The sequence below is a fragment of the Xiphias gladius genome, chromosome 6 (genome assembly GCF_016859285.1).
Source record: "Xiphias gladius isolate SHS-SW01 ecotype Sanya breed wild chromosome 6, ASM1685928v1, whole genome shotgun sequence".
Taxonomy (NCBI): domain Eukaryota; kingdom Metazoa; phylum Chordata; class Actinopteri; order Istiophoriformes; family Xiphiidae; genus Xiphias; species Xiphias gladius.
Window position 1 is genome coordinate 18,310,260 of NC_053405.1, and position 24,664 is coordinate 18,334,923.

At 42.3% G+C, this 24,664-nt stretch overlaps 1 protein-coding gene across 1 annotated transcript in view; it reads right to left on the reverse strand.

The window, feature by feature from the left end:
- Positions 1-24,664, reverse strand: part of cpamd8 (C3 and PZP like alpha-2-macroglobulin domain containing 8) — a 44,941-nt gene that overhangs the window by 6,240 nt on the left and 14,037 nt on the right. Inside the window, exons 21-41 of the mRNA XM_040129682.1 lie at positions 23,645-23,798; positions 22,061-22,191; positions 21,859-21,910; positions 21,335-21,633; positions 20,477-20,545; positions 20,234-20,390; positions 19,864-20,040; positions 17,418-17,499; positions 13,486-13,642; positions 12,981-13,055; positions 10,868-11,033; positions 10,157-10,243; positions 9,894-10,030; positions 9,637-9,792; positions 8,797-8,859; positions 6,645-6,907; positions 6,455-6,542; positions 3,538-3,612; positions 3,205-3,310; positions 2,882-2,992; positions 2,568-2,780 (exon numbers count right to left, since the gene is read on the reverse strand). Coding sequence (XP_039985616.1) covers positions 2,568-2,780; positions 2,882-2,992; positions 3,205-3,310; positions 3,538-3,612; positions 6,455-6,542; positions 6,645-6,907; positions 8,797-8,859; positions 9,637-9,792; positions 9,894-10,030; positions 10,157-10,243; positions 10,868-11,033; positions 12,981-13,055; positions 13,486-13,642; positions 17,418-17,499; positions 19,864-20,040; positions 20,234-20,390; positions 20,477-20,545; positions 21,335-21,633; positions 21,859-21,910; positions 22,061-22,191; positions 23,645-23,798 — 2,818 coding nt within the window. The remainder of the gene's footprint in view (positions 1-2,567; positions 2,781-2,881; positions 2,993-3,204; positions 3,311-3,537; positions 3,613-6,454; positions 6,543-6,644; positions 6,908-8,796; positions 8,860-9,636; positions 9,793-9,893; positions 10,031-10,156; positions 10,244-10,867; positions 11,034-12,980; positions 13,056-13,485; positions 13,643-17,417; positions 17,500-19,863; positions 20,041-20,233; positions 20,391-20,476; positions 20,546-21,334; positions 21,634-21,858; positions 21,911-22,060; positions 22,192-23,644; positions 23,799-24,664) is intronic.

Sequence of the window (24,664 nt, forward strand, 5' to 3'; positions counted from 1 at the left end):
ATATCTTTTTCCTTTTCGAATCGGGGAAACGGTGGCATGAATGTCCCCCGCACAACCATACACAAACAAACACGCTCAGGGAGCGCTAAACAAAAATACGATTCTTTTGATAATCTACACAGCATGAACCACTTGGCACAAACCGAGGTCTTTTCCCACCAAAGTTTTGTCTATGTCTTTTCCCAATCTGCTCCACAACATGAAGGCTCCTTTGTTGTTGGGCTGTGCGTCGGAAAGGAATGTGACAAGGATTTCAAAGGGCTGGACAAAAGCACTCTGTCATTTGGACAGAGCCCTGTAATACAGCAGAGAGCGAGAGGGGAGGGGGGGTTGCGGCGTGTAGCTCTCCTCAGAAAACTCATCCAGTAATCAGCTCAACACCTGAACATCTGTTTCCACAGCTCAGATCATGGCATACACAGATGAGCATAGACATGAACAGACATACAAAAAGATGCATGTGCAATGGACATTTGGACGATTACACACTGGTATTGATAGCAAAAAAGTCAAACAACTGTCTCTAGTAAAATACACAAGGTCACAAGAGTTCCTAAGAACATACGGTCACAGAAAAACTGTTGTTTCTTCTAAGTGGAACAAAAGGTTTGGGATATGCTGTCAGTGTCTGTGAGTTACGGTACACCTACTCTATAAATAAACACTATACACTAGATATTAGCTTGAATACAGTGACTTGGCAAAACTTCTAAATTTCACTGGAATAACGGTGGGTGCACACAGCAAGATTTGGTAAGAAATAGTAGTATGAGATTGTGGCTGTTTCAAAATAAAGTGAAAGGTGTAGTAGACATCTAAGAGATCATTTTCATCCAAGTCTAGCTGTTTTTCGCATGATAATTAGGCTGAATTGCTATTTCATTTAACATCATTTCATTCAATCTGATGCTCATATTCTGCTCATGTTAGCTAATTTCTTGTGTTGTTTTGCCCTAACCAATCAGTAGTGTATGACATATCCCTCCGGCCAGTGTCAATTTCCGTTGACCTGGAAGCTGCCATATCGGTTGCTAGGAGCAATTCACTTTTTCACGCTGATCAAAAAAAAAAAAAAATGCAGATTTAAAGCTGCCACTAACTTACAACAACTTGTACTACTGTGCCAATCTCTTCCAAATTTGTCACCATTTTTCTGACACTGTTTTTCATGAATATAGCTATAGGCGGGTGACAAATTAAAGGAAAACCCAACATAAAGTGTCTCAGTCAGGTGTTGGGCCACCACGAGCTGCCAGAACAGCTTCAATGCGCCTTGGCATGGATTCTACAAGTCTCTGAACTCTACTGGAGGGATGGACACCATTCTTCCAAAAGATATTCCTTCAATTTGTGTTTTGATGATAGTGGTGGAGAGAGCTTTCTAACACATCGGTCCAAAATCATTCAGTGACCCCTCCTACCCTATGGATGGGAGCATTGTCATCCTAGAAGAGACCACTCCCATCAGGATAGAAATATTTCATCATAAGATAAAGGTGATCAATCAAAAAATCTTTGTATTGATTTGCAGTGACTCTTTCCTCTAAGGGGACAAGTGGACCCAAACCATGCCAACAAAATGCCCCCCACAGCGTAACAGAGCCACTGGTCCCGCTCACTGTGGGGGTCAAGCATTCAAGCCTGTACTGTTGTCTTGGTGTACGCCACACAGGCACTCGCCCACGTGTCGAAAATCTGGTGAAGAATGACTTAGTGGTTTTAGCACCACTGAAATCTCAAATGTGCATTCATTTTTTTTAATGAGGGGTTTATGCACTGCATCTCTACTATATTATCCCTCTCTATATAATTGTCGACGGACTGTTCTTGCAGATGAAGTCTGATCATGACCTACATGGATGTTCTCCAGTCACCTGAGGAGGATTTGCTCTTCTTTTTTCCTTATATATCACACTAAAGCACAAGCATCACCGTCATCAAACGTGTGCTGTCGACCACAGTTTCTGACTCTATTTACTGACGTCTTTCCCGTGGATCTAAATGCAGATAACAATTTAGTCACTGTTCCTATTGAAATAGTAGCCAGTGGAACAGTCTGTGACTGAAGCTCCCGCCATCGGTGCCCCAACAATGAACCCTTGGTCAGAGTCACTTGCTATTGTTCCTCTTGCCATCCTGATACAAAATCAGAATCAACTGGACCTGCTCAGTATTTTTATGCATGGCACAGAGCATGATTGAATGTTAACTGCTTAATTGTACTATGCAGAGCAAATGTGTGGAAGCATCTGCACCCATTGTTTCTCCACTCATGTTTTCTGGTTTTTCCTTCAATTTGTCACCTGTCTACAGATAGATAGTTAAATATGTAGGAAGATAAAATCCACATCTCTGCTCCTGTCTACTACGCTCTGATTGGTCGACTATTTCTCCAACCGGTAGACCTATTTGAATCTTTGAACAAATCTGAGATGTGGGTGGAGATTCAGACGTCTGGAACCAGGTTATAGTACTACAAGCGGCATCATGAGTGAATTATGGAGCCTGACTGAAGTAAGCCCGAAGTCCAGGTAATGTCAGGTGTTGTGCGATGAGAGAGCTCTTACTGTGAGAACACTGGGACAGTGGAACCTGCTTGATGCGTGTCCCATTTCGACAAGCAAAGACCTCCATCTGACACTGGTTCTGGTAGAGCTGCCCATCTGACCCACAAACTGGCTCCCCATCATAACCGCAGTCCCTGTAGCAAGTGCAACGTTCAAACTGCTTCTCCTCCAGACAGCCAAACACGTTGTTGCACTGGTTTGCCTGCACAAAACCTGCAAAAATAAACAAACAAATAAATACATAAATAAATAAAATAAGAGACTGAGAGAAATGGGGTGTCTGTGTACCATTAAGTGTATGGAATAAATCTCACCTATCCACTGATTGGTTGAACTCTCCACCTCATTGCAAGTAGGTCCATCACACAGCTCCCGTGCTAGTGGACTGCTCTCGCTAACGTTGTAGAACCGGATGGCCTCAAAGGCTGCACAGCAAGCAGAGACCCACACCAGCACGTTCACACATCCACACAGACAAAACAATGATGACGCTCACCATGACTAGGTCATAAACTTAAAAAAAAATTCCAATTTCCACAAAAAAAGAAGCCACTTCATAAATCATGGTGAGTTGGACGTTTTTCCTGCTTTGTAACTCTTTAAAGAGCAGTACTTAAAATATTCATCAGAGGCACACCTGGTTCGTAGTAGTCATAGATCTTGACCGGAACAGGCGCTGTCTTGCCCACAATGTATTCCCTGACAGCTTGAAAGGCCACACACGTCATACATTGGCTGGGAATCTAAGAAGGGGTGGCAAACACAGAAAAAAAAATACTTAAAAAACACCCAGAAACACATGCAAACAAAGACAGTTGCAAATATGGACATTAATACACACTCAAAATACTCCCCAACCATGTGCAAACATTGATGAAAACCTTTCTCCTCATCCTCCATCACTACAGTATGCTTTCACATGTGCACACCCCTGACTGACACGGCAGTGAGGAGTCTGGATTAAACTCACCTCATCAAAGTAGAACAACACTTTTCTCCCATTCAGCTCATATCTCTTTAGACCCACTCTCTTATCCATCAGCAGCTGTTGAGGAAGAAACAAGCAGACCGGGCTCAGTATGTAGAAAAACACTCAAACAGAACTGGACTGTAGCAAATCTGCTGTGTAAAGTCAAACTTGTAGATTTTCTTGCCTTAGTCCTGGAAATGGTTTGGAATATTGTGGTTTTTGCGTCATTAATTTCCATGGTGAAGCCTTATGGTGGGAAATATTTTTTTAATACTAATGAGATCCATCACAACAGTTACTTTGTGAAAACCTAGTGCTGGAAACCAGCTGAAGAAATAACATGCAAGCATCTTCATTTAAAATGAGAGGGGTTTTTGTTTTTTAACCTACCCTCATTGATATGAATACTGTGGACAAAATAATAGAAACACATGATGAATGCATTTCGACAGCACCGCAAACTACAGCCTCCAAAAATTGACCATGAACCTGAATCAACATCTCTCTAAAACAGTTTTGACAAAAACTGAACATTACAATTTTCATGAGGGTAGGATTTACTGCAGGACTGCTGTTTTAGAGTGTGTTCGTTTAAGCTAGGTGTACCTAATCAACTACCAACTGAGTGTATGTAGTTGCCATGGACATGGACATGGACATTAATCAGCACCACAGCGGACTGGACAGCTCCACCTCATGCTAATCAGGGTTTACTATTAACAGGAGATTAAATATAAAGTGTTAAACAAATAACAAAAACCCAGGTTTAACTAAAGTAGCCTTGGATTAACATGTCCTAATGGTCCCACAAGCCATTTGGACATGTTGATACTAAGGAGCATCCCATTTTGCACAATCCTGGATCTTAACTGTCATAATTCTTTTGACTGGTGTACTTCCCTTTGCCTACATGTAAAGTTTATGACTGAAGTATAAACACAATATTTTGTACAGTGCCCTTACCACCCTGTCAGAGTCCACATGGTCTGCATTTGACTGTGCTCTGTGAACCACAACTGCAGTGCAAACCATTTGCAATCTACCATGACATGACGGCTGGGTTGGAAAATGTACAGGTTGCCAATAATGGATTTGGCTTGGCTAATATTAGTTGAAATCAACAAGGGATCATAACTTTCCTCTGGGATCACCTGATCAGAGTTGTATACTAAGTGAGTGTCTGGTATTTTGTGAACCCCGTGCACAAATACATAGTTGGGTTAGACATGCATGGCCATTTCTAGTAAATATAAGTGTATGAATGAGTAATGAGGAAGCTGTTTACTGCAATTTGGGAGTGTGTATAGAGAGCCAGCAGAGTTAATTCCCCCCACAGGGGGATTTTTCATTCTGTCAAAGGTGGCAGCCTTTTGACAGCAGGGGTTTATGAGGCGCTCAGCCTGAGCTGGCGCCACCGAGACACACGCACACATTCTCTCTCAAACACACACACTATACAATTGGTCTCTGTTTACAAAAGCATTGTTTTTCGATTTAGCAACTAAAAACTGTCAATGAACTCCCATAGCTTCAATGTTATACCCACAGTGTGTTCTGGGTTGTTAAACAAAGCTCATTATATTGGCTGATAAGAAGCTATGGCTGTGGTGGCTCCCAGTCAGTCACCGGGCTAATCATTCATGACTACAGCATCCATGAAAGCAACTAGACATGACTGTAGAAGCCAAGCCTGCCACCATAAATTGAGGAATGTAAGTGGAAGTCGGGCAGGCAGCAGTAAAACTCCAAGGGAGGCCAGCAGGGGTGTAAACTGAGCTTGTTAGCCACTACAATTCAGGTCAGCCTCAAGTGACACACTCTCAGCAGTATATGTGTGCATGTATGTGTGTGCGTGTTTAACATCTCCCCAGGTAGCCAGAGAGGTGGCTCTTTTAGAGGTGGAAGCCTGCAGACTAAGATCCTATAACTGTCTAGTAATGAGGGACAAGCTTCTGATGGGTGGCTGGGGAGCTGACCTGGATCCAGCCTTTAGATTTACATTCACTTTCTCTCACTCTCCATCAGTGTAGCCACTTCTAAATTCACCCATATATATTACCCATACTATTCCTTTAATTCAGTCCTGTGTTTATTACAGTATATCCGTCTCTTTCCTCTGTCCTTTGTAAAGTATACAAGTGTTCTGTAAGTCTGTACCTCATGAGGCCCAGTGAGGTGAGAGTGTGTTTGGTCTTGAAGGCCCAGAGAGGCCCGGTGGCCTCTGACCCTGAGACATTGTAAGTCCACGGGCCTGAGCTGGCTGGGCTTTCTCTCATCATACCTAAAAAACCACCATAAAAGGACCCTCATCTTAATGATCACTCTGGTGACCGTGAAAATTTCGAACACATGCCCACACGTACAGCCATATGAAATACTTTACATTGCCCGTGTACAAAAGACACCGTGCTTAGAGGACCTGTCCCCATTTGAAGGAAACCTTCGGGAGCTGTTCTGAACAACAACTTTAAACAACAAATGAAGGGAATGTCAGGTAAATCATGGACTCCCTCCTGCTCCGACAAATATTTATATCAAAACACGTTCCACTATACCACAGGGATAATGCTTCATATCCAAAGTATGTGTGTGTTTGTTTAAGGAGGCATCCTGTGTGGGTTTGAACATGTACACGTGAGTCCGGGGTCTCCAAAGGAAACGGGACTCAGATAAATTCCATGACATACTGCTTTTCATTAAATGGCCTCCAGATGTGGATGGATCTGCCTTTCTTTCTACCTATCTTCTGGTTTGGCCACTTGCCTGACTACTTGCACCACTTGTCTAGCAATCTCTGAGCCAGCATGATCAACAACAATAGCCAATTGGTATATATGGATCTGTGTATGACTACAATGATGTACAGTCTCTAAACTATTGGCAAAGTGTATGCTTGCGTGTTAATGTGATTACTTACCCTTTCTAGACTTTCGACATCTGCTCGGAAACCGGAAATCATGGGAACTTCTATGACAGCCATGTTGGACGAGCCTGAATGGAGCCACCTAGACAGAGCGTTGTGGTCGGGATGAAGATAGGTTGTTGAGAGCAGTAGAGCTGAGCACAAAATCCCACTTCTTTATTTGTACACAGAGTAAGTGTTCTACCTGGCACAAACTTCTAGGGAGATGTGGAAGTCCATTTTGTCCTGGTGGGCTGCTGGGTCATCGTCATCGATGGGTGCCCGGCGCTTCCGGTTGAGCTCAGAGCGGTTCTCAGCACGGCTGCGGGAGCGCGAGGAAGGATGACGGGAAGATGAGGAGGAGGAGGGGGGCTGCAGGTGTCGCTCCTGAAAAGGCTCTTTCAGGTCCACTTTGAGCTGGAAGGCTGGCTTGGATACTGGGTCAGGTACGTTGTAAGACACATCAATCTATAGATACAGAACGAGAGCAGTGGGAGGAATGTTATCCATGAAACTGAGACTTTAAATGCTCAAATTGAGCAGCCTGACTGGATCGAAAGGAAAAAAATACAGGTGGACAGGTTTTTGTAATCATGGTACTCAGCTATGAAATTAGATTTTTCACAAACACTCACTTTGACAGGACTGTCCTGTGCCCACTGAATTGATATTTACTTTCACTGTCTTGGTTGTTTCGTGGTTTGCAATCCCTGCCTGGTAAAATGGTCAAAACTGAAACACTTCAACAACTATTTGATGAATTTCCATGAAATTTTGTAGAGACATTTATGGTCCCCAGCCTACTGACTTTGCTAATTCTCCATCTTTTCCATTAGCACCACAAGCAGGCTGACGTTTTTGTCTTTTAGTGAAATATCTCAACAAACATTGGATGGATTGCCATGAAATTTGGTTCAGACATTTATGGTTCCCAGGGGATGAATCTTACTGACTGTGGTGACTCACTTCTTCCTTGATGCCACGACAAGTTTTAGGACATTAGGTCTTGAACTGGTACTCCCAATATTCGCCTTTCAGTGGTTGTAGGTTTATTTTTTCCTATGAGGATATAACTAATAACAAGCAGACACCGCGTGTAGTTCTGACATAGAGACACAGAGCTGATGGTTTGTCACAATGTCTGCTATCAAAGCAGGTCTTCCTTTGAGGAAGCTATTTTGTAAAACAATATTTTTGTATGAAGAAAGAAAAATTAATTAAAGACATTTTTGACAGCTATATGAAAGACACAAGTTTTGGCATCAAAGATTGGCAACAAACTACTCAAGAGTTCAAATATTTAGGACCTCCGGCCTTGAAAAAACTAGAAAAGCGGGGGGAAAAAAAAAAAGACTTAGGCAGCACTTTAAAGCATAAACCACAAATCATATTCACTGGACACAAGACATGCATTCAGCAGACTACTATTTCAGCCTGAGGACAACTCACTGCTTTGACACTCTTTTTAATTTCACAGAAGATTATTATTGCCAGAACTGTACAAATTCTGAATAAATCATCCAGTGTGATTTGAGACCTTTGCAAACCTACTAAATAATAATCCCGAGGCACAGGACGTATACTCATGACATACAGCGTGTCTACAAACACATACACAGGCAGGTTTCTTTGATAGCCCTGTTCTTGTATTTCATTAGAGCCCAGGTGCTGCTGGCCTGAGGGGCTGTCAGAGAGGTGTGTTGACGCACAAAGAGGTGTGGATGGAGGGAAAGTAGAGAGGGAGAGAGGTGTAAAGAAAGAAATTGTGTGTTTGTGTGTGAGAAACTTGCTGAGGAGAACAAGTTGGAAGACGTTTCAGGCACTGCACGGTAGAACACAACATCCGCTGCTCTATCTGGGTCTGCCTCCATCAAATCAAGTCGTATCTCACATACAGGTTTCTGCAAACAGGATGTAAACTTCCAACTTTGATCACGCACGCTTTTTCATTCATGCCTTTTTTGGTTTTAAACCAGACAAACGTTTAGACATGGTCGATAAGGGGAGAGGACAGAATATCATCCAACAAAGACGAAATATGACTCCTACTGTTTATGAAAAAAGTTTTTGTTTGTCTGTGAAAAGGTAGAAGTAAAGAGCATCCTGTCCAGGGGACTGCAGAAATCAACAGGAATGATCAACACATTCCAAAACAACCGGCTAAACTCTACCAGATTACTCCAATTTACAGGGAGGAATTTGGGCATTATGGGGCGACAGCAACTGACTCTCCCCTGCAGGGAGATTCTTGCTGTGAGCCAGCGCAGTAAGCATAACATTACAGTTCCTTTTTGGGCAATGTTCAAGACTGCAAATGTGTCTGTCTGTGTAAGCTTGTGTGTGTAGTACTACAATACCTGCATGAGACAGCAGCCTTCTCCTTTGGCGCTCACAAAAAGGCCTGTGGGGATACTGGGGATCTGAAAAAAAAGAGGGAGACAAAAGAAAGAGAAGAAACAAAGAGAGTCAGAGGGGGCAAGGAGAGGTGAGTGAGTCATTTATCAAGTGAATGAATGCTGTAGGCTGCTGCACTGCCACTAGTGGTTCCCTGGCTACTAACCAGCAGGGCTTAATTGCCCCCAATTAAGCTGACACCACTAATCACAGCGGAGGAACATGCCCGGCAGAGAGAATGTACCGCACTCTCACCTGAACCACTCTAGGTCACAGAGCTGTTATACGCACACAACAGCGTTGACCAAGCGCCACAGTGTCCTGGCCAAGGGTAGCTTGCGCCCAGACTGTCAAGTTTGTAATGTGTGGGCAAACAGGCCAATAAAACACAGCTATTAAATCAACAGAGCAACTAGGTGCTTTTGGGAAATCCAGCCTGGTTTGGTTTGGCAGTGTTAAAAGGTTCTGGCTACTAAACAGCCGGACATGGAAACATCAAGATTAATGTTCAATGCCAGAGGTTGGCTGGGGTACATAGTTGTTCATCATCACTGTAATCAAGAGGGAAAAGTTTCTAAATTGCGTTAAAAGGCAGGGGTTTCCCTTAAGTGAAATTTCCTCTCTGAAGTACTGGCAGTTGTCAATAGAACTTACAATTAATGGTGATAACATGCTGTCAACCTAGACAAACAATTTGAAGCGTGCCTCATCTGCACACAAAAACACTAAGGAGCCGCCCTGCCATAAAAAAACAACAACACCAAGGATTTATACTATTCACTGTATTCCTTGGATGCGATTACCTTGGCACTCTGAAGGAGTTTCTTGTTGTCCCTGTTGAGTTCAAAGGTTTCCTGGAAGTCGAGGTTGGTGGAGGCCAGTGAGATGGTGAGGTTGACTCCTCCCACATAGGACAGGATGGCGTATTCTGACAGAGCCTGCAGAGCCACACACGTGTCCTGGCAGAGGACGATTGAAGAAAAAGAAAAGTCAATTTTACATTATTAATGCTATAAGTGTGTGGTCCAAAAGAGAGGAGAAGCCAGAGAAATAGGGCTACCTGTGTGGAGGAGAAGCCACCCAAGGCATTCCTTTGCTGGGAGAGCCATTTGACCACAGGCAAGGCAGAAGCCACATCCCCCAGGAGGGTGTAGGTCAGTAGACCATAGGCTGTCATCTCCACCTCTGCTGACACCACTGGGAAAAAACAAGAATTGATTGTGAAGATTCTTATTCGGACTCTGCATTTTATTTTGGGGAATTAAAGGAATGGGTATCAGGTATTTCCAGTAGAGAGGTTATATTAATGGATGTAAAGTATACCTGACTGAGAGAGGCCATCACTGAAGCCCATGAATGTGTCCTCATCCGTCATAGTGCTACCTGTCAGACTCCAGTGGGTGAGTCCATCTGCAGAGACAAAGTGAGATAAAGACAGATAGGGTGCAAGTGGAACATCCTGTATCATATGACTCATTGTATCATTATCCTAATTGTGTGAATCTTTCAGCAACTATGCAACCAATCCCTGTACCTTCATTGTACTTGGCAAATAAAATGACCGTGATCAAATAAGAACCTTTTTGTATTCCCCTCAACTCAAGTCGAATCTGCAAAAACTTGCAGAAAGTTTCAGTCAAGAGGAAGAGAAGGAAATGGCAAAAGGAAACCAAAAATGAGATAAGAAAAAGAAAGGGAAAGGGAGGAGTGAATCCAACTACTGCTGAGGACTAAAGCAGCTACTTTCACAGTTGTTTCTGTCCTATATCTTCTGTCTCACTCCTTTCTGTAGCTCTTTTGTGCTGTTGCAAAGACCGGATCAAAGAAATTATCCATTTATTTCTACATTTCAGTATCTTGTCACTGTGATTTTTTCTGGTGCATTAGTCTTGTTGTTTACAAACCACTTTCATTCAGCATCTGGTCTTTGCTTGTCACCTGTTCATACATCTGTTGTCCAGTACTTAGCACTGAATGAACGAGCCTCCAGTGACTTGTTAATCATGTTGCTCACAGTGATGAGTGTGGCAGTACCTTGAGTGATGGCCATGTGGTTGAGGCGGCGCAAGGCCAGCGGAGCGTAAGGGCTGCGGAGCAGAGCCAAGGCGTATGCAGACAGGGCTGTGGTGTAAGGGTCATCGGCAGAGTAGGTGTTGCTCTCCAGGAAATCCTTGGCTTTGGCCACTGCCACCTTCTCTTCCTGGATCAGACGGGACAAACAGATGAACATGTGGTAGTGGTAATGATCAACAGCTTATAAGACGTGTCTGAGATGGACTTTGCAAAACAGAATTTTCTGTTTCGGTATTGTTGTACCAAATTAAAAAATAGACATTTCTGGGAAACTCAGTTTTTCTCTGAATAGTCACATGAGTAGCATATTTGCTGCAAATTTGCACACCTGAACACATTTATGTATATTTCTTCTCCCACCAGTGTCGCACACATTCACATCCAAGTAATACATTGAGTAACTGGTTAAAATAATAAAACAGCATTCAAAACTTTACTTACAGTTTGCTTTATTATGGTGCTCCCAAATATATTGTTATATATGTAAATACATATATATATATATATTTATACACACACACACACACACACACACACACACACACACACACACACACACACACACACACACACACACATACCATGTAGACTGAATGTTTACACTGGGAAAATGACAGTTCAGAATGGTTTTGACAGAAGCTTTGCCACAGTGCAAAATACCGCTGAAAAAAAGCAGTGAACTCATCTGATAAAACTGAAAATTGTGAATGGTGGTGCGATGGCTGTATCCAGAAGATAGAGTTTCTTTCATTTTTGTACAGTAGTGACCTTTTCCTTGTATTATATTCTGTCTTATCTGCCGCTGCAATCTAATTCCCCCCACAGGGATCATTAGATATGCCCCTTACATGACATTACACGCACGCACGCACGCACGCACGCACGCACGCACACACACACACACACACACACACACACACACACACACACAGAGAGACATATACACACACACTGTCATCAACATTTCTGTCCATGTTCAACTGTTTAGAGGCCGCCCTGTCCAAACTCACAACCCTCTCTTCTGCTTAGATACAGTTATTGAATAAACATTCATTTTGGCCATTAAAAAGTTGACAGTTTACTTTCATCTCATGCAGATGTGACCTTCCCTCTCATTCATGAGATGATAGGTCTCCAGAGCCACTCACTGTAATTGCAGCAGTCATCTTTTAATTAAGTGAAATTGGAAGGGGGATGGAGTTTCTGCTTTGATGTGAAGGATACCTTTTCAGTTTTTATCAGTTGTAAAAGGACAGATTCTCAGAAGAAGCCCTTTGGGATAGATAGCAGAGGAAACGAGGAGAGACAGACGGATGGAGAGGAGCCAGGGAGAGGAAATGCTAAATAAAGAGCAAACTATGTGAACAAATGGAGAGCAAAGACAAAGACAATCAGATGTTTAGCGGCTTATATGTTGCAGGAATTTCCAATACAAGCTAAGGACACTCTGGCAGAATTTTATTGTAACTCTTCCCTTTCCAATATCTTTGACTGAGCAGCACACATGGTGAAGTTGATATATTATTAAGGATGGCTACTAGTAAGAGAGTAACGAAAAGCAAGCCAAAAACAGAGAATAAAGGGAGGAATGCAGCCTAGGTGTCTTTAATGGGACTCAATTGTCTCTACATGTCAGCCAAAATCTTTTGAAGTAGTCCAAAACGTGATTAGATATTAGATTAGCAGCACTGGGGCATAATAAATATGAGTAGGCTGACTGCCAGCACATCCATCTTCACCACTATCAGGAATGCAGCGATACGTCCACACACGACCCAGGCTAGTAGGATGGGCTACAGGAGTAAGTGGTTTAAGAGGGACATGTAGCGCACTATGTGTTGCTATTCACGATTATAAGACCTTCTCCTTTTAACCCACTGAAATCATAAATTGAAATTTACAGCACTGCATTCAGTGTGGCAAAGTGGAACATTTTAATTCGTTTTTTTTTTCAGTGGGTTTAAGTACTGCCAAATTAAACACTATTTGGTCCATCGAAAGCTCAACTCTGAGGAGCGACTGTGGTGTGAGAGGCACAGACTGCAGTGACCTACTGTTTTGCCTGACTGCTTACCTCTGTGGTTATCCCTGTCTCCAAGAGAGCTGCTACCACATAAGCTGTAAGTGAGATCTTCCCATGTATCCCTCCCTGTGGACAAAATCACACATTAGCTTTCATTTACTTTCACATCGTAGAGTTCTCCACCTCGTCATATTTGCAGAAGTCTGAAGAATATTTCATTCAAAAGTTCATCTCATTAAATCCCATAGATTCTAAGGCAGCTAAGGGGTTGGCACTGAGTTCGAAGGTTTCTGCCTCCTGAAAAGGCAGTGTAGTAAACAACAACTCAGCAACATTGCAAAATTAGCTTTCACCTGACACACAAACACACTGAAAACATAATCATACAGAGCGATGTAGATTTATACAATAAGTTTAAAGAATGCCACCCTGATAGTCCAGTCCCAATCCATAGTTTCATTGTCCCAGGGAGGAAGAACCAATCCCTCTTGTTCATCAAGATTTTTTCTGCTTTTAACTCCACCCTCGTCCCACATCCAATTAGACACAGGCTTACCTGCAGGTCTTTGTTGAGGATGCGTCCCATGGCAGGGAAAGAGCCATCATCCCGTTGATGTTTTATGAGCCAGGACTTGGCTGCCCGAAGCTCCTCGGGGTCAATGAAGATGAAACCCCGAGACTGAGCAAAAGACTTCAGCACAAACGCTGTCAACCTAGAGGAAGGAGAAATGGAGGTGGAGGGGTGAGACAGATAAAAATGGGTGAGGGTAAAGGAAAAGGGAAGGAGATAAGAGAGGGGTGATAATCAAAGATTCTTTAAAACATGTGCTGGCACATCCCAAAAAATAGCTAACTATCAAGAATTTGAAAGCAATCACTTTTTCAGCAGAGTGAGAAGTTTTTCAACTGGTCACACTTTTTAAGTCTGTCAACAGATGAGGAGGGAGGCTGATAGTAAAGAGTGTAGATGGAGGGATGTTTTTGTCAAGAAGACTGGTATGTATAGACGGATCTGATGAAATGGAAAAAGAAAAGAGAGGAAGTGAGGAGGGGAGAAGATGGGTGCGGCAGGGTTTGATCACCGCTACAGGATGTGGCAGCTGTGCTCTTGAGAATGTGAAATCTCACACAGGCCAATCAAGTATGTTTCTGCATGTGAGTCGGAGATTCCCCAAAAGCATTCCGCAACTTATACAAACACAGATCCCAGGGACGAAGGTTGTGAATCTGGCTGGCCTGGGAGTGCAACTGAAAGTTTATGAGCTGTGGTTTTAGTGGGCCACGGTGTAGAAGGACCAGGGGAATCACAGAGAAAGGCCAAGGTCAGCCCTAGGGGACACGGCTGAGCTAATAAACACACACTCATCCATAAACAACAGACCTCCCGGTAGTGGTCGAAAGCTGCAGTCTTTGAACAACTCCTGACAGCATGACATTCCATTACAGCACCCTTGACCACAACTGACTTATAGGATGAGGCAAGCTGCTTACCATAAAAAGAAAGAAACACAAGATGGAAATGAAGAAATAAACAAACAGGTCATGCTCTGGTTTCTCAACGCAGCTCATAAGTGAGAGCACAATCCAACTAAGAGCACCAGGGGAGATGAGTAGGGAAAAAAGAACTTTGCTCTCATAAAGCAAAACATTAAATCTTCCCTGGCTGAAACCTGGATGTTATTCCTCCCCAGAGACAAAACTAGGGACAAAGCTGCAAGCCTGTTGGAATTTTTATAATGTTAAGTAATATCGTGTCACAGGCTTTAATGTCGGGCCCCGGGGAAAGGTACTGGGAAAAGTGTAAATGTGATTTAGTTTGGGGAAGGAAGGAAGCACTAAACAGGCTCGCTTCCACCACTCGGCCCTTGGCTGGGGTCACCCTCTCCTGATTCTTCCCCTATCACTTTTTCCTTCTCCAGTTTTCTTACTTCTCACTCCCAGATCCCCTCTCTGAGCTACCCTTATCCAGCTCCATACTTCAAAGGGTAAATCTGAAGTTTTTTTTTAAAGACAATACATGAATGTGCTTCATGATATAGCCTAGGTTGATAAGATTAAAGGGGAATGTTATGAGTTAGACTTGGAGAAAGTGTTCCTGACTCCTCTTTAAGTATTTTTTTGCATTAAAGTATTGAGACGCTGTTGGCGTGTTGTTTCAGAAAGCTCCCAGAGGTGCCTTACTTAAACTGGACTACGACAAAATATTGCTAATGAGGGGTTAGAGTTAGGGATGAAATCATGGATTAGGTGCTACTGCTGCCACTATTGCGATCAAATTGGGGAAATTAAATAAAGACACTAGTAAAATGTTAACAAATGTTTCCCTGTGGCTGATCATTTCTCGCTGTCTGTGGAGGACAGCTTTGTGACAAGCCTACATGATTTAATATTTAGAAAACATAAAAACCATGGAGGGATTTATTTTTACAAATACACAACTCTACAATGACTCTATAGCCAAGCTATAGCAAAAGAAAGAAAGAAACGTTAGCTTGCCATTTTGGCACAGGTATGAAATAGATATTAGGTTAATACAGAAGCAGATATCAGTACTTTCAATCTCTGGTATTCAGCCCCCAACCCTGCTTACGCTGTCAGATCAGTCTTAGGGCAGACAAAAATGCCATGCCAGCCTCAACTTGTAGAGCCAAGGACTGAGACTGTCAGAGAAAATGAAAAATACACTGCCCCACTCTTAAAGATAATTATAAAAGGAGGGAGCAAACGTTTGACAAGTTTGCTAAAAGCAATTTTTTATTTTAGTTGAAAACAGATCTTTCTCTGTTAGGTAATATGTAAGAACATAAGGAAAGTTGAAAGCTTCCTTTATTAGAAAATTGTCTTTTTAACTAGGTTTGTGAGAGAGTTTATGCACTGTCACCTTGGACTGGTATTTTAAAATATGGTATGAAGGTTTCAAAGGGCTATATATGGTAAGAACGGAGGGCTGGGATGTTGTCTGAGTGTAAAAACATCATGAGTCTTGCTGAGGATAATGGTAGAAGATGAAAAGAAAGATTATAAAATCCAAAGAGTGAATCTATAGTTCAAGTTTGGAGTTAAGGGTAAGGTTGAAATTAAGATTAGGTTTACAGTTAGGCATGTGGTTAAAAGGGTTACAGTTGGGGTCAGAGGTTAGGGAATAAATGTAGTCAGTGCAAGGTCTTCAAGAGTATAACAATAAAAACCCATGCATGTATGCACAAACTCACACCCAACCACAAAGTTCCCTTAAGTCTCTATTACTGTATTTGCAAAATAGCAGGCAGTTTTCATTCAACTCCACATAAAAAGGAGCAAGGGGTTAAAAACCTACTCAATAACCCACTTAGTGTCTCCTCTTCTGAATTGCATTTAGTCAGTGAACTTTCAGCCACTCTGTGCGGTGTTAACAGCCTTTGCAGCAGAGATGGCTAGCATTGCACACCAAACCATTACTGCCAACCCTTGTCATTATGTTCAGTCTTTTCAACAGAATCTGTCAATTTCCACTCAGATACATTTTTACAAGCTGGAATACATTAACACTGCATTACGGGTGCTTTTAAGCAGGCAGTAAATACACTGCTTTACTTGTGAACTCTGGAACCATAACAAAAGCTGGGCTTGTTTTGGATGCAAACATGTTGTTGATGGATTCATAAAGTGTCTGATGCAGGTTTACTGAAGGTTCAACATCTGCTTTGTGCCCACAACCCACACTTGATGGCCTGGGTGCCAAGGAAAACTCCAAACCACTGCTTGTTACATCCTCATATCCTCTCACAACCATCAGGGAAGTGTTCAAGGTTTCCATGGAAGTTTAATGTTACCAATTACACCCAGGTAGTGAGTCATTAAAAGGCATGCACCACTTCTATTTTCTAGGCCATGTCAAAAAAAGGTGGCTCCAGACAACTTATAACAGTGTCTCCAATAGTGGCATTAAGAGTTTGTCTGTGGGGCCAAATCAGCATGAGTCCACTCAGTGCGACGGATATGAACCCTGATTAACTGCAAATAAATTTTGACAGCTTTGCCTACCTCAGGGATCCAATTATGCAGTTTGTTTACGATCTTCTGTCGTTTATGTAACCTGCTATTTCACAGTGTTAGCTCTATTAAATATCATAATACTCACCTCAGCTCGTAAATCAACCAGAAGTATGCACATTGTGCGTTGGCCTCAAAATGCAAGCAGTGGAGCTCCCCATTGAGAGCATTGATTTCACTTTTATAAATATTATGAGATGGTTCTGTCTGCCTGCCTACCCCCTGAGAGTGTAAACATGAAATAAACACTCAAAGGAAAAACTCACCAGTGATTTAAACACACCAACAGGAATAGATTAATTTGAGTACAGTGTACTGAGATGCTGATAAAAACTTCATTGCTTTGGCCAGTAATCTATGTTCCTAAGTTAAAGCTGAAGAATGTGGCTACAGCTAAGCGTAGTTTGGCTGGTATGAGTTGTGTAAACTTCAACACTTACCCCTACAATGACTTACCACATACTGCCAGAGGAATCCCTCTCTCCGAAGGCACTGTAGGATCCATCCTGCCGTTTGTAGGTTAGTTGTCTCTGGTAGCCTGGATAAGAATAAAGAGAGGGATAGGTGGTGGGAGAGACACATGCAGCAAGAACAGTTCCTCGGAAATACCAAAACTTATTTACACATTTTTTCAAGTCGAATCTGTAGAGTCTGTAGGAAATCCAACTGAAAAATTTTCTATCCATCACTGCAGATACTTTGTTAAAAAACAGACTCAAAAAAAAAAAACTTACTCAAGAATTTAAAGTAAATTGTATTTAATGTTCTATAAAGGCCTCACAATTTTAACCAAAGTTTCTTCCATAATGTGATCTTTGAAGTTCAGGCAGAGGAACCCAGAAGCAACAAGGTGAGACTGAACTCTGGGCTATATTTTACAGGTGGTGCAAAGACTGGCAAAAGCAGCACTTCAACATGTGGTATTGTCTTGACCTTGAAATGCCCCTTGGCCATTCATTTGTTATTTTTATGGACTGCACAAAGCACAAAGTACAAAATTGGGAAAAGAGGTGCAATGAGCTACATGCAAATGATGTAGACTTCACCCAGCTCTTTTGTGCATAGAGAGCTGCGCCTAACTGTATGAACGAAAATACCAAGTGTGCTTGGACATGCCCTTGTTGTTGTTGCACACATGATGAAGCGCTTTGCACTAGTCATTGTGATTATGCAATTATAACAGAGTAACTACGATACGGTGTCCAGGTGACCCACACTGTGATATAAGAGGGTGACTCCACCACAAGGAAGACATTTTCTTAAAAAAAAAACAAAAAAAACAAAAAAAAAAAACACAAAACAACATTTGGTTAATATGGAAATAATAGTATATTTGTTCCTGTACTTTAGGGGTTTTATTTTGCTTTTTTTTTTTCTGGCTTCTTTTTTTGGAGTAGTCTATTCTGCCAGTTTAAGGTAATCCTTAATGTCATTTCTAATGTCAGGATGGTACAAAATATCTCTTGGACTTTGCCACCTGATCGAAGCATGCACACAATTCTGCAGGGTTGCCTGCCCCTAGTAAAGCCGTAAGGAAAACTCTAGGGAGAGTTACTGAAAGTGAGTGAACTACGATGGGTAAGTGGAGAAAACAGAGGAAGTGGAGAAAAGACTGGTCTGGGTAACTCTGAGTAAAAACATCCAGCTTCATGTTCCAATCCATGACCTAGAGCATTGAGTGCCAGGCCAAGACTCCTCTGTCAAGAAAATCCACAGTTCCACAAACAAAATCCATTATCCAAGGTAAACTTGACTCCAACAGTTTCCAGAAAACCCAACAACAGTATACAACTTGCCAGGAATTAGAAAACGTTCCTTCCTCTCAGCATGAAACCACTTTGAACAGAGTTGGGCTAGAAGGGATTTGACTTGTTGAGATTCATGGCACCCTCTGAGAGCTTACCTGACAGCCTTGTTTCTTCTGCTTAAGGGTGCTATATGTAAGGTTTCTCTACCACCGAACCTGGTTTCTCACCAGAAGCAGGTGGCGGTGGTGTTGCTGGTGTTAATGGTGGCTTGCCAGGAGCTTCAGCCATGTTGCGTTTACAAAACAAGAAGTTAGTATACACCCTCTGGGCAGCACTACTTCTTCATCCTCTCATGTTGGACTGAGGGCAGACCGGATGCTACAGTCACTCAGCATTGCAAAGTGGTATTACAAGACGAGATAAGCCAGGGCTAGCCGGTTAGCATGCTAACTTCAGTAGAAGGAAATAAGCGATAGAAATAGAAGCAAGAGTTAACAATGGCGTTGCTTTCCACTGCTGGAGACAACTCTTGGCAAATAAAGGAATGAAGTTTTATGCAGAACTTGCAACTTTCCTTTAGACTGGTAAGTAAACAGCTGTTAATGCCAACGTTGGCAATGTAGTGATAAAAAAAAAAATTACATATAGCACCTTTAAAAAGCTGCTAGCTAACTGGAGGGAGGTCAGCAGGGATTTGGGAATGCAGTGCATCTTTCAGATAAACATGCCATCTGTTATCTCATCAGTGGACTGTAGAGAAAGACAGATGGAATCTGTGGTACCAAAGGCCATCCTTCATCTCGGTGACAAACATTGGATCACTGATTCAGGTTTGTCCAAAACCAGTAGTCCAAGATAACAGTTTGTATGAATTAAAACTGATTAGTGCTACTGATACTACGCTTATAATAAATATCTTTACATTTTAAACATTTTGCTGGCAATCATATCCAAACCAATTTACAGTGAGTACATCGGGAGAACAAATCACTAAAAGACAGATTATTAAAATTACAAGGAATCAAATGTCCAAAACTCAAACTCAAATCTCAACGGCATGTATATGTAAAACCTTCTTACGAAAAGATACAGGATATTAAGTAAAGAGAGCGGGAGAAAGTATTTTTAAAGCTTAGGGAGGAAGTTTGCATTACCTTGCAGCAGGTAGTCAGTTGCTTCATTTTCCACCTCAGGGCTGAGCTGCCTGGTCTTCTGCAGGTACTTGAGAACAAAGACGTTGGGGGCAAAGTGGATCATGTTCTGCTCCCCACATCCGAAGGGCAGCCGCAAAAGCTTGTCTAGGTTATTAAGAGTTGGCCCCATGACATCCCCTGATACATGTAAAAAAATACACACACACAGACATTAGTTATTCACACCACACAATGTACTGTATTTTAGTTCTACTTAAATGAAAGCTTGAGTGATCTACTTAAGCCAAAGTTTTATGGATGTAGATAAGACTATGACGGAAAAAATAAACCAGTCAATGTCGCTTAAAAAAAAATAATACGGTAGTAATACCAATCATAAATGCAGTAGCCCTCTCAGATCCAGGAACCATGTTGTGAGGAACTCCCAGAGTGAAGGCCTCATTGTGGTTCTCATCTGAGTCTTCCTTCCTCCAGATCTTGAATTCTCCAACTGAACCCCAGCCTGTTGAGAAGCCTATGTGACGCACCTGGATGGACAATAACATTATTATTTAAATGATCTCCAAATAGAAATGACTAGAACTAGTATATAAATGCCATAAAAGAGTCAAACCTGTCCAGGGAATGGGCCCGCCGAGTTGAGGATAATTGATTCATTGGATGGATGTAAACCATGTCCTACCTGGAGAGAGTAATGCAGACAGGCTAAAGGAAAACGCTTCAGTCCATCATTTTCTTCTTGTTCGTACACTTTAGTCGTAACACAACTGCTCACCATAAGGATAAGAACACAACTAGAATTGCACAGAAATAGAAAGCAGTCAACAAGAAAACATTACAAATCAGTGAACCCACTTTAGAAAGCAACTGGTGCTGTTTTCGGACTCCCTCACACTGAGCACTAATAGTGTCCCTCTGCCAAGTATTAGTGACGCCAGTGTGATTCACTCACCTCCCACACACAATCACAAACAAAAACATACAAACAGACCCATGTAGAGAACATTTCCTCTCTGGTACTAGAGTTTAACTTCGTAATCACATTAAACCAAAGACCATGCATGGCCAAGCCCCACAGCTCATTCACCCTAAAGTGCCATCGTCCCCAAGAAAATAAATAAATCCTATTGGACTGTAATAGGCATTGCTCTTCTGCGGGCTTTTAATTGCTGCCTTTGGTGAATGGTGCAAAGCTAATGCCAGGGCTGGGGCCGGGGACCATGGTGCCAGCCAGAGAGGGCCATGCTAGCACCAGGCCATGGATCACAGAGTGTCCTCAGTGACATCAGCCTGTTAAGCGTGACCTTACCGGAAGGCAAGCCAGTAAAAGTGGCGCCAGTCCTCCTAACACACAGACCCCATGGCCTGGTGAGTCTTTTTCACCCTCCTCTTTTCATAGTGCCCACTCATGATCTGAACACAAATCTGTTGTACAAGAATATTTTCTTCTACAGTTCCTTTATCTCCTTACCTGTACCACGCCTCCCTTCCAACTGATCCAGAAGCTGCGGAACTCGTCCCAGGAGAGGATGCCTGGTGTGTTGGCACTGACCAGGGGCTCGCCCATCTTGCCCAAGGAGATCCAGGAGCGAGTGTTTTGCCTTCCTCCTAGTACGATCTCTAGCATCTCTGCACTGTCATGGGGGCTGGCAGAGAGAGCAAAATGGGCATCGTTGTGGGTCTTCACTGCAACCTGGAACTGGTTCATCCTGGCGGGCTTTTTCACATACTGATACTCATACTTGTTGGGGGTGGAAATGTGGATCCTCTCTGACAATGAAAAATACATAATACACTCAGGCACTTAGGGTTAGTTAAATTTGCGGTATTAATAATGTACTGGTATAGATATTATGCATAAATACATTTAAGAAGTGTAACTAAGGAATGGATACAGCTGGAAAACTATGGGGTTCCATTAATTTCTTGAATATGAATATAATATAATAATACAGTATATCAATACATAATGGAGGAAAATGTGTCTGCACTGACCATTGGGACAGAAGAAGACACTGTAGGTGTATTCTCTGGGTAGGCCTTCTGGCTGCAAGGAGGATGAGGAGAAGAGAAAGATGTCACAGAAAAAAGAAAGAATAAGGAAAAGTGGTATACATTATTATATACAATAATTACTACAATATACAAAGCAAGTCTTCCCTTATAAAGTGACATTTATCAATATCAGGTCTCATACCTCCACCAGGACAGTCCTGCGAACATAGTCCAGGCCAGTTGGGGTCCTTCTTTCGTCTACATCGTTGCCTGTTTTCCCTGTCTGAATTCCATCTGAACAGCAGCTAGGTTCACTGTAGGCAATGGCACGAGCTATCGGGCAGCACAGAACAGAATCAGCTTTCCTTCTTTCACTTCTGTCACGGCACAATATCACCCATTTTGCTTGTCTAAAATGTCTGTGGAGTGTCACTAAAAGCCATGAATGGAGTCAGGCAGTGTCAGGACCAGCTTGGTTCTCCTGACACTTTAAATTGAACTAATGTTACTGAAAAATTCTTAACAATATTACTTGGAACCTACATTGCAGTTGGAGAATACTGGGCACTACTGTTTTGATGTTTGCCAATTTTAATCTTAAGGCACATCCATCTGTTGTACTACTCGTAGTAATGGTGGTAGTAGTAGTAGGAGGAGGAGTCTGTATTAGTAGCATAAGTCCCTCTTTATGGGTGGATGTCATAAAAAAAATATCATAACCTCAAATTATTGAGGGTTTTGAGGAAAACATTATCACGTGTTAGTGAAGTCACAGATCACTAATAGTTGCATGAGGCCTTCTCTCTGCTGTCTTTCAGGCATTTGTGGTCATTGCTCATAACATACATTACAAAGGACAAACATGTCTGTAAGAGGACTCCTAGTTCTCTTGCTGAGGAGCACATTGGAAATGTGGCCCTGTGCCAATAGCGTCCCTTTGTGTGTGTGTACTGAGAGGGAAACACAAGGGGCCAGGGGACTAGGAGTGGGGCCATGGGGGGCCCATTGACCGCCAGTGACCTGCAAACTCATCAACATGCCACTGAGTGTCACAGCACAGCTCTGGTTGCTCCCCCACTGCTAGCCTGCTTTGTTGTCACATGCGCTCTGGAGGGGACTGTTTGTAACTCTGGGTGGGTGACCAGATCACACACAGCTCAGCTCCTTGGCCAGCAGAGCTCTCCTAACTCAAAGGCTTGCCTTTTTGTAAAGCATCACACTGAGTGGACTGACAGCCTGGTCAAAGTGCCATTCCACTTTAGAATTCAAATGACGCTATTTTCATTATGCAGAACTCATCTGCATTGTTTACATGAGCATCAAAACCTTGAATCATTCTTTCACAACAAACACCGATCCACTTCCTTCTTTCTAAACATGTGACAAACACTTCTGGCACATACTGTGAAATAGCTCGTCCTGCATATATACAATAATCTGCTTCATGGCGTTGTATGGAGACAAACTTGTTCTGTTCTGAATGTTTTAGAGTAATACAACTGAACAAAAATAAACATGCATGAATGCAGAGATAGAAGTGTTTTCTCCAGTGTTGCAAAAGGTGAAGAATATCCCGAACAACTAACCTGAATTTGCCTCATGACTTCAATGGCATTGTCATGACATAACAACAAAATATTCGTGATATCCTTATTGAAAAATCATTTGGAAAGGAATATAAACTTACTTTCACCCTGACAATATAGTATTTGTAAAAATAATAACAAAGTAAGAGTTGATAAAGAAATCAAGAAATTCATGAGGAAATTATTCATTTGACTGGTACCTGTGATGTTAGCCGACCCCAGTTCAGTAAAAGACAATACAATGGATGTGGGGGTAGCCTCTCCAGGTGCGACACACTTCTTCCTGGTAAGGTGGTGCCTTCCAGGATGGCCAACAAACTTGATGCCCTTTGGAACTGATACTTTAACATGAACCTGTTGGAGGAGAGGATAGGAGAGGAGAGGAGAGGAGAGGAGAGGGGACAAATCAAAGGCAATCAATCTCCTTTGACAGGGCTACAGTGACTAGTTTATGCCCGGCACGCCCCTCCCTCATATAGCATGTTCCCCTCAAAGCTCAGAAAGCGAGGGAGAATTTTTAAATCGCATTGTGAATTTTCCATGCTGACTGACTCATGCTTCTCGAGATCCCTGAAAGATTACGTTCCACTCATCATCCTTTTTTCGCATTGGGCTCAGTAATGCAGAGGGATCTTTTAACTGTTCTTTATCCACACGCCACAAGTCGTAAATAACTGTGCAGAAAACATAGGAATCACATGTTGCTGGGGTGGACATCAAAAGACGGGCTATTCTGGTTTACATATTCACCTAACATGACATCAGGGCAGCACACACACAGGCCATTTAACAGGCTCATCTGCAAACATCATGATGTCATCTGTGCGTAGCGCAGGATGGACCCATTTAAGTACAAGGTGCTGCTTACAAGGCTCTTCAAAGTGAGTGCTGAAACAAACTTCTGGGCTAATCTCATGTCTTTACATTACAAACCTGTGCTTCCATAGGACACAATTTCCAATCCCTCTATATCCCTGGGCCTACCTACCTACAGTTACCCCATAACAATCCTTGTCTTGTTTATCACATTGTTTTGATAACACCTGTTTTGCTACATGCAGAAATAAAAACTAAGACAGCGACAGTAAGACTATTACATTGGTTTGCATGTTTTGGCCCATCACCTGTACAGCACATCGTATGCTTTTAGCACCTGGAAGATGTTCTATTTTTCGCTGTGATCCTCAGTCTTCATTTCAAACACTTTTGATCTTTGCCTA